Genomic DNA, 13,740 nt, shown 5'->3' on the forward strand with positions numbered 1-13,740 from the left:
ATACAAAAATATAGAGCACGAATTTGATCCCGTATAAGAAAACATGTTGATCTATTTAAGAAAAAATGACCGACCCGAATAAAAGCACGACACGAATTCGAGCACGACACAAAATTACCGAACTTGTGGGTCGTGTTGGACCTATCCTATAAAATTCTTAGATGACACGACACGACCCATATTTTTTTATAGCCTGACACGACACGATCCGTATTTTAAAAAGTCTCAAAAATATAAACAAAGCTAACACGACACACACGTATTTACAACTATGATCACACATTTACATTAAATTATTTCACATATCATGCTTAGAAATTATAATTTTAAAGTGAAGAAAAATCTACTTTTTGCTAGAAAATAATTGCTTTAATTACTAATTAAATTATGAGAATCAATATAAACATAATTATTTTTATATACTTAAGTGGATTATGAACCCGTAATATTATTTCCAAATATCACTGAAAATATCTGTTACTGTTATTTTTACCGTTAAATACTTTATTTTATTTTGTTAGCAAAAATCTCATCATTTTTTGAACTAGGTTAGAGTTTTAATAATTTATATTAAATAAGTATTTTCTTCGATCTCACGCAATTTTCATGAATTCGATCTTATTCTTCATAATCTCTACACTACAATATAAAAATCGTGCACTTGCGAGTTGATAAATATAAAATGTATCACATTTTGGTATAAACAATTGCTCAGCAAGCATACAACAAATTTTCACAATTTATTCGAGGTATTCTAGTCAAATATATTATCTATGTTTTTAGGAAAATAGTTTTAGAAAATTCTACAATGCACCCCCTTAAAATGGATATATTGATGCACCCCTATCTGTTTTAGCATCCGAAATAATTTTTTGGTCAAATTTTTTCTCATAGTCATGTACGTTATAGTTATTTAAGACATCCTGCAAAATTTTAAGAAATTCGAAAAAATTTAACACGTCGAAAACTACGTTCAAATAGTGTGTTGCACGCGTGACTATTTTATTTTATACGCGTGTAAAATAGACTGTTTGAACATTATTTTTTATATTGTAAATTATTCCGAATTTTTTAAAATTTTGTAGGATATCTTAAATAGATATAACGTACATGAATATGAAAAAAAAATTAGACTAAAAATTTTTCTAGATGCCGAAACAAGCTAAGGGTGCATCAGTACATCCATTTTAAGGGGGTGCATTGTAGAATCACCCAATAATTTTTAATAAATAATAGAAATATTAGAGCATGTTTGGAATTGTTTTCTGTTTTTTGTTTTAAAAAATTGTTTTTAGAAATGAGAACAAAAAATAGTTTTTGAAGTTTTTAAAACACAAATCACGTTTGGTTAGTGATTTTTAAAAACAATATTGACCAAAAGAGAATTGGTTTTTAAAACAGAAAACAACATTTTGTTGTTTTCAAAATTCTTGTTTTTTGTAACTTTGTTTTCTGAAAACTGTTTTTAAAAAACAAGGCCAAACAAGCCAAATTGTTTTTAAAAACAATTTTCTGTTTTTAAAAACAAAAAACAGTTTTTTAGTTATGATGCCAAACATGCACTTAGTAACTAGGTTATTTACTTCTGGGTTAAGAAAAATGGACGGTATCAATTTAAGATGGTTGTTTTTAGATTTAGTCTTTATATTAAGTTTGATATTCTTTTCGTTAAGATTTAAAGTGGTTGCAAATTTGGTTGAGTTAATTGCAGGATTGTTCTTTGAACTATGTTTGTTGAGGAGGTCTTCGATGAGGCCTTATTATTTCAAACTTAGTTTTAATAATCCATGTATATGAAGTTTAGATGTGATTACACAAGTAAACTAATTTGACATGGTTTTAACGAATGTAATTTATACGTCTTTTTAAATCAAGTTAATTTATATTAGATGTGTTTTATGAGGACTTTAAATGTAATGATGTTTTGGCAGGTTTGATCATAAGTAGGTAATCAAGCTTTTCTTTATGTTAGAATTTTGGGATAAGATGAATGGGATGCATCCTAAAATTAATTGGCAATGTGAGGAGTATTTCATTTATCTTATGTATCACAATTTATTTCCATACATTAAAAATGTGGGACTAACTCTAATATTTTTATGTGAACGTCAATAAATATTAATTGATAAAAGTATATGGTAATAAAAAAATGTTATTATAATGTAAAGGATAATTAAAAGTGTGAATTTATGAAGACATAATATAATGAACTAATCTAAACACGTACATATCAATAAACCAAAACAAAAAAAAGACAGTCAATATTATCAATAAAATCTCCCAATTTCCAGCCACTTTTTACTCTCCACCCTAATATCACTACTTTATTTTCTCTCTTGAACAAATTACACTAATAGTAATCCTACTCCTACCTTTTCATAATCATCATCATCAACTCCTATCTCTATTTCATAAGTATTACACATATAATTAACATATTAAAGAGAGAAGCAGTACGTAACTAATTATTAATAAATATATAAGAACATGTATAGATCTGCAAGTTGGAACCGAGTTTCGGATGAGTATAACACAGTTCAGTCGCCGCCTTCAATGAGAACGACGTCGTCTTTTGAGGAGGAGGATGAGCAACTTCCTTTGTATGATATGCAAATGGGTGATATGGCCAAGAAAGAGAGGGCTCGTCTCAAGTTGGCTGAAAATGCTGTCCATCTTATTCCTCTTGTTCTCCTTTTTTGTGCTTTTATTCTTTGGTTTTTCTCTACCACACCTCCAGGTACATATATAAATTATATAAATATGTTAATAAATGGAAATCTACAATCCTAGTAAAAAATAAATATATTGAAACTTTTTATTTCTTTGTAAAAATAAAATATATTTCTAAATGCAGGGCCGGCCCTGGGCATAGGCGGGCTAGGCCTGTGCCTAGGGCCCACCTAGTCCAGGGGCCCAAAAAAAAATTTTGCCCTTTTAAAATTACACAATTTTTTTGCTGATTTTGAAAAATACCATTTTTTTTCTAAATAAGGGCCCAAAAAATAATTTTTACCCTATAGCCCACTACATTTCAGGGCCGGGCCTGTCTAAATGAATACAAAATTATTATTGTATACTCTACTAGGACATGATTATGTTTTAATTAATAGTATAATTATAGTAAATCTCATACAAATTTTTAGAAAAATCAAATAATTTATTTTTTTGTTTCAAAGACAAACGTCTTAATAATTTGTATACTAGTATGGTAAAGAAAAAATTAGTTTCTTAATTAATTAAATGGTATAAATGTGAGGAGTTTTATTCAATATCTTTTGTATAATTTGAAAGTTTTAGAGATTTTGATTTTAAGTACATTTTGTGTTTTATAATTTATACATGTATATGTGTGTAGATGGAAGGTATAATAAAGGGGAGTTGATATCAGCAAGAATAGAAGGATTCATGAGCATAGAAGGGGAGATCGATAATGATAGTGATGGCACTCAAACAGGCATTATACCAACTGTGGATTTAAGATACACAAAATCCCCAAGACTAATTTCTCACAAAACATCAAAAAATATAGATAATTGATCATAAACTTGATTGATAATGTACTATTATTCAAACCCATTTATTTTTCTGTTTGCCTCCCAAAAATAATCTCATTCTTAGGTAGTTGTGTTTTGTATTAATATAATCATAAAGTTTTAAAGTTTTGCAGCGTAATTAGCTACTCAATATAAAGAATAATTAGTATTTTTTCCTCTAAATTTTTTATACTACCAAATTGTGCCCCTATAGAATAAGACTCGTATAATACTCCTCAGAATATAATTTTTACAGTAACATAGTCATTCTATCATATTTTATTTAATTTTATCTTAAAATGAGTAATGATAGTTGATAACTAAATACAAATTAAATGCATTTTGCTTTTTTTACTTTAATGATTAAAAAATTAAAAATAAAATATAAATTCTTATCCCAAAAATTACTCGAGTGATAAGGCACTGATAGGATGACACATGGCTATAGGAAAAGAGGTTGGACGACACATGACAAGTTCCTAACAACCAAATATTAAACAACATTTGGGAAATATGAAAATATTGCGTGGAGTATTGATATCCAATCAATGTACTTGGCTGGTCAAAAGGAGTCATTCAATTATACCCGAAGAGCAATTGCTATATCCTGGTCGGAGCATCCGACCGAGAGGATTGCGAATACCAAGTCCGGATTAGCATTAACTGTCAAATCCCTGAAGACTAGATCATTTTGGATGCATAGAATAGTGAGACTTAATTAACCTTTATTGTATATTCTGTAATTAATGTGAGTTACTCATTTGTAACTTTATAAATAGTGGGTCATTCTAACTATGGATTGGACCGAATTCTACCCTTTCACAAGAGCTTTTACGCTGCAAAAACACTATCTATAATTCTTGCAAAAAGAGTATCAATAAACTCGCTTGACCAGGTTCTTGTGATCTTGATATATCTCAAAGAAATACCAAGTAAGAGGAGTAGATCATTACTAAATTTGGGACCGAACCTCTATAAATATTGTGTTGTTTATTGCTTTTGTTAATTATTATTTATCAAGCATTTTTCATTACTATTTTATTGAGTCAGCGTCGTTGACTAAAAACGAGATCAACATAAATTATCATATAAAAACGATATTTTATTCTATTATTCATTAACGTAAAAAAAAAAGTGAAAGGTATTCAATTTGCATCAATTTATCAATTATTATCTACCACTTCACTCATTTTACGATAAAATTAAATGAAATGTAATGAAAAGACTGTGCTACTGTAAACGTTATATTTCGAAGGGTATTATATATTAATAAGTCGTATACTATAGGAACACGACTTGATAATATAAATAATTTAAGGGCAAAGATGTTTTTTTTAAGATAAAATTATTGTATAAGTGGTATGAGAATTTGCTCCAAAAAGCTTTCCAAGGCAGATTGTGAGTTGCTTGTTGACAAAATGACTAGTAGAATTCGAATGTGGAGCAGCAAAAACTTGTCTTATGCGGGTAAGATTATTCTCATCAACTCAGTTCTCCTCACTATCAATGTTTATTGGTCGCAAATAGTGATTCTTCCTAAAGCAATTATCCACAAAATTAACCAAATTTGTCATGGTTATCTTTGAGGGGGTTAATTTATCTAATGTTTCGAGGTATGTTTCGTGGAATGAAATATGTAAAGATAAAAATGAATGTGGATTAGACTTCAAGGATATTGCTTTATGGAATCTTTCTGCTATAAGTAAACATGTTTGGAAAATATCTAATAAGAAAAATAATTTTGAGTTAAGTGGATTGACTTTTGTTAACGCAGATTTTCGTTAACTAATTAATAAGCCTTTTCCATAATAAATTATGCACAGAAATTATGAGAAATTTGATAAGAATAATAATAGTAATAATGACACCAAGTTGTTTACATGGTTTTGCAGTTTACTCTGCATAGTCCATGAGTCTATCTTATTCAAGATATTTTTAGATACAGAATACAGTATTACAATCAGTGATCTTTTTTTCTCAAAGATTTTCCGTCCCTTTTTCTGTATAACCTGCCCCTGCCCCTATTTATAGGAATATATGTTGACAGTTATTTACGTTTAAATTTGAAATACATAACTGTTTTCACGAAATGTGGGCTTTGACCATGTTCCATTTTAACACGTGTAGAGCTAAAAATCTGCATAACTATTTGTTATTCTTTTCTTTAGGGTAGTGGACACTGACGTGGGATAGGACCATCTCGCTAGAGGCATCTCACTTTGTACATAGATGAATGACTTGATTTATTCATATGCTTTCCAGCAATAGCATGAGCACCAGTGTACTGAGCAAACTTAAGAAATGCTCTTTGACCATAAGGCCTTGCAGACTGGACAATCATGTCCTCCATGCTCCCAAGCTATTACACTTAGTTATATAATATGGATTATACGCTAAGTGTTTCAACAATCGATTTGCCTCATCAATACTTCCTTACATGTTGTGAGGTAGATGTCTCGCTATGCATTGTCCGTAGTTCCCTTAGGATTATGCTTTCCGAGGCAGTATGGTTTCTCGTCAATACACGAATTGATAGTTTGTGTATCCTTGTCTCACCTAAGACTATACAGTCAGCGAGTTATGAATATACTCTATTAACTCTATATTTAATGAGTTGTTCCATTTTGCATTTAATGACATAATCGTTATTATATATGGCAGTTCATATTCCATTTGTTCAACACGTGTCACTCTCTAAAGTACAGCTAAATTTCGGGTATAACAATTGCCCCTTAAAAAGTTTTTTCTTAATAAAAAGTACTTTTTAAATGATTACAAAGTGTATTTTGGTCTTAACTCAATTTGAAAAATTGTAGGCTTTTAAATTTGGCGGTTCATGGTTTCGAGGCACATCATTAGCATTAATAAGTCATCTTTTCTAATTCTCCCTTATTCCTATCTGTTGGATCTTTTGTTCTTTTAATCTGACAGAGATCAATCTCAAAGTATAAAACTGAACAGGAACCCTTTTTCCACCATTTCTGCTTTTTCAAAAAATTTCGAGCTTTTTTTGGCAAAAAACCATTCTGATTTCTTAAAGCCTTGCATGCCCTCCTTGTCATTGACATATTTCTTGCGCGTCTACTCGAATATATAATTCAACCTCAGGAATCCACATGAGTCATCAAGCCATTCATTCCGTCCTTGGTTGCAAAGCTTTTCATCGTGTGACAACTCAATTTCGAACAGTAAGTGATCCATCATCTTTCCTCTGATCTTTTTTCATTTTCCTGGGTTATCATCCTTATGCTGTTAATTACATCTTTGTCACTCCATTTGGTTTTAGCGATTTTGATTTAAATTTTCTGGGTAATTTTTAGGATTTAGGTAGAGTAAAAATTTAAGTTTATCATATTTGTAAGTCTCTGGTTAATAAATTTCATCCAGGAATTGGGATTGTTCTTTTTGTAGAAATGTCTTAATCTGGTTCTGAAGTTTATTCTCTAGAGTCCTTAGAAACAGAATATTCTAAGGAATTAGCCCTCCCGTACAAACCCAGAATTTTCAAACCTCAGTCCAAACTGGAGATAAACGATGCAAAAATTAGAGACCATTTAATAAAAACCAATCAGGACGAAGTTGCTAGTCGCTATAGGCGTATCCTACAAGAAATAACTGAGGGTAAACGTCGTTACTTGTGAGATGCAGCCTGGCCTGAACCCCATATTTTTCTTCTATTACTTTGGCTAAACCCTTATTTTTACCCAGAGTCACAATTGCTTTTTCACCTGGTGACCTGGACTTTGAAATTATGTCTTCCAAGCCCCGTAAGTCAAAGACTCCCCAAGATCTTAATGTCACTTTCGAGGCCGAGCTCATTGAGTCAAGAATAAGGGCTATAGGGGTCTATGTTGGTGGTGTTTTAAGCACTTGTGGCATCGATCAAAAGCGAGGGTGTCGTGTTAGATCCGTTGCACCTGGTGAATTCAGATGTTATCAACCAGAGCGACTTACCCCGCGAGGAATGCAAGGGGACCAGTGATGAAACTAGTGGCGAAGCTAGTACTAGTAGCTCGGCTGGGATAGGCGCTTGGAGCCTCGAGCATATCAGGGCTGGAGCAATTCTCCCCCTAAGAGAGTACTTTAAGGAGTTCATCAACCATCTTGGAATAGCTCCATTCCAATTGGTTCCAATTTCCTACAGAATCCTTGCAAGTCTAAAGGTTCTGTATAAGATTCTAGGATGGGAGTGTCCCACTCCCTTGGAAATTGTTTATCTTTATTCTGTTAAGGTAGTTCCGGTGAGGAAACATTGTGCAAGAGGTTTTTACTACCTTGGGACTCATACAAATGATTGTAGGATAATTGTAGGATTACCAAACAAGACCGCCTTTGAGGAAGATTTCTTCTGGACAAGTGGCCTTTCCCCCATCAACACAACCGCTTTTTGAATAAGATGTAAGTAAATGTTTATCTTACACTTGGTTTTGAATTACTCCATGTTCATAATTTTAGCCTCGCTGACTTATCTTATTTTATTTTGTTGACAGCGGTCTCAAAAAGACCAACTCCAACTCCTGAGATGGCCGAGCGGCGTAGGCTTTTGCTGGGTCTTCCTTTCGGTCTTCAATCAGCCGAGTTTCTTCTTACGAAGCCAATCTGAGGTCTGTTGGCCTTCTTGCTACAAACGAGTATACTTGTGATTACAAGTTTCCCAAGTATACATTGTGGGAGAAGGTTCCAATTCCAGCTGACAAGGAAAGTCAAGATTATGTGGCTTGGGTGCATTATCTCCAAAATGCAGCCCCTCGGGAAGCTGAAGAAGATGCATCCTGAGGTAATCAATGTGGATGGTACCCCACTGTTCTTAGGACAAGATGCACTTCGTTAGTAACTTTCAACGATAGTTGATATAACTTCTACATTTGGAACCCCTTCCTCATAGATTGTATTACCCATAGGTTTGATAGTTGGTATCTACCTTTCCATGTTCAACGTAGTTGCACTAGTTCTTACTATGGGATTGCCAAGTAATATGGGACTAACTTGGATAGAGCGAGCCATCCAGATTCAGAACTTTCCATTGTTGGAATTATTTTACCAGGATATTAGATCTACTCACACGTATGTTATTTAACAACCTAAATATGAACTTCTAAAACGATAATAAATAAACACATATAAAGTATGAGAAACCTTACATTGGGTGCAACAGAATAATATGTCTCCTTCCACTCAGATCTCTAACCCTTGAATCCTTTCTGTTGCAGAGTATTATCAAGATCTGAGCCCGAATGTCCTTCACTTGGATTTGGATCCTTCACAGTCTTCCAAACTATGATTGAGGTACTGTTTGCTGTGTGTGGGCACTACTCTCTCACTAGGATTTCCAAATTGTATCTTTCTTGTGTGTGTATTGTTCAAGAAGAAGAAGAGATGGGCGGCTATATATAGAGAAAAGGGAAGGCTCAATTTTCTGAAAGAGGCAGTTTCCTGAATTACTGAGTAATTGCTTAATTGCCTTATTTGGTGTGAGCCATCACTTTCCATTTATAGATAACTGCTAGGTTTAGGTTAGTAATTATTTGGCATTAAAAAATTGAAAATAATAATTGGAAAATGCACATACAAGTGGCCGGCCATGGGTGTTATTGGGCCTCACTTGGATTTTGCAGTTTCCACAATTTTATTTCTATTTTCCCAAAAATGCCAATTTTCCAATTCTAACCATTTAAATGCCAAAACTAATTATTTAATAACTAAAATAGATTATTAAATAATATTGTCATTTAACATAATTATTAATTAGACATATAGAGTGTCTTAATTAATAAATAAACCTACAATCTCTCTTCTTTACAATTTCACCCCTGCTTAGTGAAAATTCACAAATTAGACATAGTCTAACTTTTAGAATTATAATTGATTAAACATAAATCAATTATTGAGTCTTACAAACAGTATGGTCTCAACTAGAATGGGGACCATGGATCTATATTGCTGAGCTTCCAATAAGTCGAACCAAATTTACCAAGTAAATTCCCTAACTTATTAATTCCTTGTTGAATTCACTCTTAGAACTTGGAATTGCACTCTCAAACTTATATAGAGCATTCTATATGTTCCACGATATAGATATGCTATCTCATTTAACCATTGTTATAATCTTAATGTCATCAAAGATCCTCTATATAGATGATTTACATCGAGATGGGATAAATTTACCGTTTTCACCCATCAATGTATTTGGCCCCTTAAAACACTTAGCTACCTGTAAATGATGTTTTAGTGATCTAAGATATAGTCACTGAAACAAGAGCTCATCCATTTACTTCTATTTAGCTAAGCTCGAAGGGAATCATCACTTGACTTCTATACACAAGTAGAAGCTATAGATTCCATATTTATGTTCAGCGCTCCCACTCAGTCATACTATCATGTTCCCAAAAAATACGTATCACCCTGACCCAAAAGTAGGCTTAACTAATAAATCAAAGAACATGAATAGCACTCCTGAGATTGAGCCTAAGCATATCAAGATTTAGATTCTTTTAATCTAAGATCAACTAGTGATATTGACTTGGAAAGATACAACGGTAAGTTTATAATATCTTGTCTAAGTTCAATATCGGTCCAGTCCAATGTATACTCCATACATTCGAAACTAGTATACTTTACCAATGTCCTGGAAAGAACATAACACTTACTCCAAGTGTAAGTATACTTCATCGCTGATTATCACATCAGTGTAAATCCAAAACACTGATGAAACAGGGACTTAGTCTTTTGAATCATATAATCACAATCACATTCCACTGTGTTGACAATACTGTAATTGTGAATAAATATATGTTCTGGACTTAACTGATTTGTGCATATATTAAATATATATTAAACCATAAACATAAAAAATACATGTTAACATAAACCACTTCAAATCTCTTAAATTGATAACTAATCAGATTGTAATGGGTTTTATTTAGGGCACAAAACCCAACATCCACTTCGTCCACTTTGTGAAGAAGTCGACTACCACTACTGCGTACTTTGCTCCTCCTCGCCCTGTGGGCAATGCCCCAATCAAGTTGATTCCCCATATTTCAAATAGGTATGGTGAGGTCATCATTCTCAGTTCTGTTGGTGGTACGCGAGGTATATGTGAAAATCTTAGACATTTATCGCACCTCTTGACAATTTCATGCGTGTCTTTATTTATCGTTGGCCAATAATATCCTTGACGGATTATCTTCTTTGATAAGCTTTGTCGACCTGCATGGTCTCTACAAAAGCCTTTATGAATTTCCTTGATTATCTCGGTTGCTTCTATGGGGAGCACACACCGTAGGAGAGGCATTGAATAACCCCTCCTATATAATTTGCCTTCTACTATCGTGTAGCGAGGTATTGAATATAGGAGTTTTCGTGCTTCGTTTTTGTCTACAGGAAGTTTTCCATTGAGTAGATAGTTAACTATGGGCGTCATCCATATGGGCGAGGCATCTATCATTTCAACTTCCTCCTTTTCACATATACTAAGTTCATTTAGAACTTCAATTGGTACCAAATTCAGTTTATCAAGCTCATTTTGCGACGCCAGTTTTGCTAAGGCGTCGACATTTGAGTTATGTTCTCTTGGAATTTATTCAATTTTAAAGTAATGAAACTTCTCCAAGTTCTTCTGAACCTTCTCCAAATATTTTACCATCTTTAAACCCTTCGCTTGGTATTCACCTAGAACTTGATTTACAATTAAGTGTGAGTCACTGTAGCACATAAGATTCTTGACTTTTAAAACTTCAGCCATTTTCAAACCAGTTATCAAAGCCTCATACTCAGCTTCGTTTTTTGAGGTGTCAAATTGGAATCTTAGGGCGTAGTGAAACTTAAAGTTATCTGGCAAGATCAGTATCACCCTTGCACTCGAGCCATTTTCATTAAATGCTCTATCCACGTACAATTTCCAAGTTTCTGCGTCTCGCTGGATAAGTGGATTTTCATCTAGAATTATCCCTTTTATTAAGAAATCTGCCAAAGCTTGGCCCTTTATGGATGTTCTTGGGTGATAAGTTATGTCGAACTGCCCCAGTTTGATAGACCATTTTATCAACCTTCCAGACGCATCTGGTTTTGACAAAACTTGCCTTAATGGTTGATCGGTTAACACCTTTTTGAGATGTGCTTGGAAGTAAGGCCTTAGTTTGCGAGATGCATGGATTAAGCATAGGGAAAGTTTTTCAAGAGGGGGATATCTCGACTCTGCCCCTAGTAACATTTTACTAACATAGTAAATAGGTTGTTGTGCGTTCCCTCTTCTCGCACCAATGTTGCATTGATCGAATTATCCGAGACAACTAAGTAGAGGTATAAGGTCTCTCCAACTATTGGTTTGGCCAAAACTAGAGGTGTTGATAAATGTTTATTTATGCCCCGAAAGGCCTCCTCGCACTAATCTGTCCATTCAAACTTTTTGTTGCCTCACAACACATTGAAGAATGGTAGGCATTTGTTAGTTGATTTCAAGATGAATTTGTTTAGTGCTGCCATTCTCCCTGTTAAGGCTTGGACTTCCTTCGGCTTTGTGGGCGATGGCATCTCTATTAAAGCCTTAATTTTTTCAGGATTTGCTTCTATGCCTCTCGCGTTAACTATGAATCCTAGAAATTTCCCCGAGGAGACTCCAAAGGAACACTTCTTTGGGTCGAGTTTCATGTTGTACTTTTTGAGTGTTTCAAAGCACTCTGCGAGGTCTTTTGTATGATCTTCGCACTTTATCGACTATACCAACATATCATCGACGTAGACTTCCATGTTCTTCCCTGTTTGTTTCTCGAACGTTCCATTTACTAGTCACTGATATGTTGCCCTAGCATTCTTCAAACCAAATGGCATAACTTTATAGAAGTAAAGTCCCATGTTGGTTACGAAACGTGTATGCTCTTAATCAGGGACATGCATCTTGATCTGGTTATATCCAAAATATGCGTCCATGAATGTCATTAGTTCGTGTCCAGCAGTCACATCCACCAACTAGTCGATCCTTGGTAGTGGAAAATAATCCTTTTGACATGCTTTATTTAGATCAGAAAAGTTGATACAAGTTCTCCAAGTACCATTTGCCTTCGGGACAAGGACAGGGTTCGATATCCACGAGGGATAGCATGCCTCGCGTATAAAGTTGTTGGTTAATAACTTGTCCACTTCTTCCTTAAGTGCCCTTTGTCTTTCAGAATCCAAGGGTCGCCTTTTTTGTCTCTTAGCTGGTAATTAGGGTCGATATTCAAATGGTGACAAATCACTTTAGGGTCGATCCCTATCATATCTAAATGGCTCCAGGCAAATTGATCCTAGTTTGCCTTCAGAAAATTTATTAGTTGCTATTTTAGTTTTTCATCCAGATTTTTTCCAATAAACACACATTTAGTGGGATTTCCGGGATGAAAAACAACTTCTAGTTCCTCGATTGGTTTCAATTAGTTTTTTTTCTTGAATTTGAGGATCTAGATCTTCTTCTTACTTCTCGCCTTCCTCCGTTATGACTATCATTGATTGATGGTTGGCCCTTCTATTATGAATTCTACATGATAGCATTCGCGAGCCAATATTTGGTCACCTTGCACTACACCTACACCTACCTATGTTTAAAACTTTAAAGATAGGCGTTTGATTGAGCGAACTACCCCTAGTCCAATCAGTGCAGGGCGACCCATCAGTATGTTATAAACTGATGGTAGGTCAACAACTAGAAAATCTTGCATCAATGTTGTGGATAATGGTGGCTCGCCTACGGTTAATGGGAGTTTGATAATGCCTTGACTGGCAACAATATCTCCAATAAATCCGCATAAATTCACCATACAAAGTTTTAATTTTTCATTTGGCAATCCCATTTTCCTCAGTGTATCATTATAAAGGATATTTACTGAGCTTCTGTTGTCCACCAACACTCTTTTTACTCTTTTGTTGGCGAGCTGAATTGTAATGACGAGAGGATCGACGTGCGGATACCTCACGTGCTTTGTGTCTTCCTCTGAAAATACAATTAGAGGTTCTTCAGTCTTGACTTTCTTAGAAGATTTTGGAGCAAAAATTGATCGCTCGTTTTTTATTTCATTTACATATCTAAATTGGGCATTACTGCTTTCTCCAGCGAGATGCGGCCCTCCCGAGATGCCCAATATGTCCTCTCCTTCTACAGGATGAGGTTGTAATCTTTGGTTGCCTGGGTTATTGGGTAGATTTGGTTGGTTTTGTCCATTACCTTGTCGTC

General features: G+C 34.1%; 1 protein-coding gene across 1 annotated transcript; it reads left to right on the plus strand.

The window, feature by feature from the left end:
• The first annotated feature begins 2,221 nt into the window (after window positions 1–2,221).
• On the plus strand, window positions 2,222–3,719 carry LOC115703731 (uncharacterized). The gene is made up of 2 exons (XM_030630964.2): window positions 2,222–2,737; window positions 3,356–3,719. The coding sequence occupies exons 1-2, from the start codon at window positions 2,488–2,490 to the stop codon at window positions 3,535–3,537; spliced, it is 432 nt and encodes a 143-aa protein (XP_030486824.1). The 5' UTR covers window positions 2,222–2,487; the 3' UTR covers window positions 3,538–3,719.
• Window positions 3,720–13,740: the final 10,021 nt, after the last annotated feature.

This window comes from Cannabis sativa, chromosome 1, assembly GCF_029168945.1.
Source record: "Cannabis sativa cultivar Pink pepper isolate KNU-18-1 chromosome 1, ASM2916894v1, whole genome shotgun sequence".
NCBI classification, from domain to species: domain Eukaryota; kingdom Viridiplantae; phylum Streptophyta; class Magnoliopsida; order Rosales; family Cannabaceae; genus Cannabis; species Cannabis sativa.

Excerpts from the sequence above, each read along its gene's own strand:
- LOC115703731 (XM_030630964.2), top strand. The coding sequence starts at position 2,488 with ATGTATAGATCTGCAAGTTGGAACCGAGTTTCGGATGAGTATAACACA. Across the intron at positions 2,738-3,355 it reads TTTCTCTACCACACCTCCAG|ATGGAAGGTATAATAAAGGG; the intron begins GTACATATATAA and ends ATATGTGTGTAG.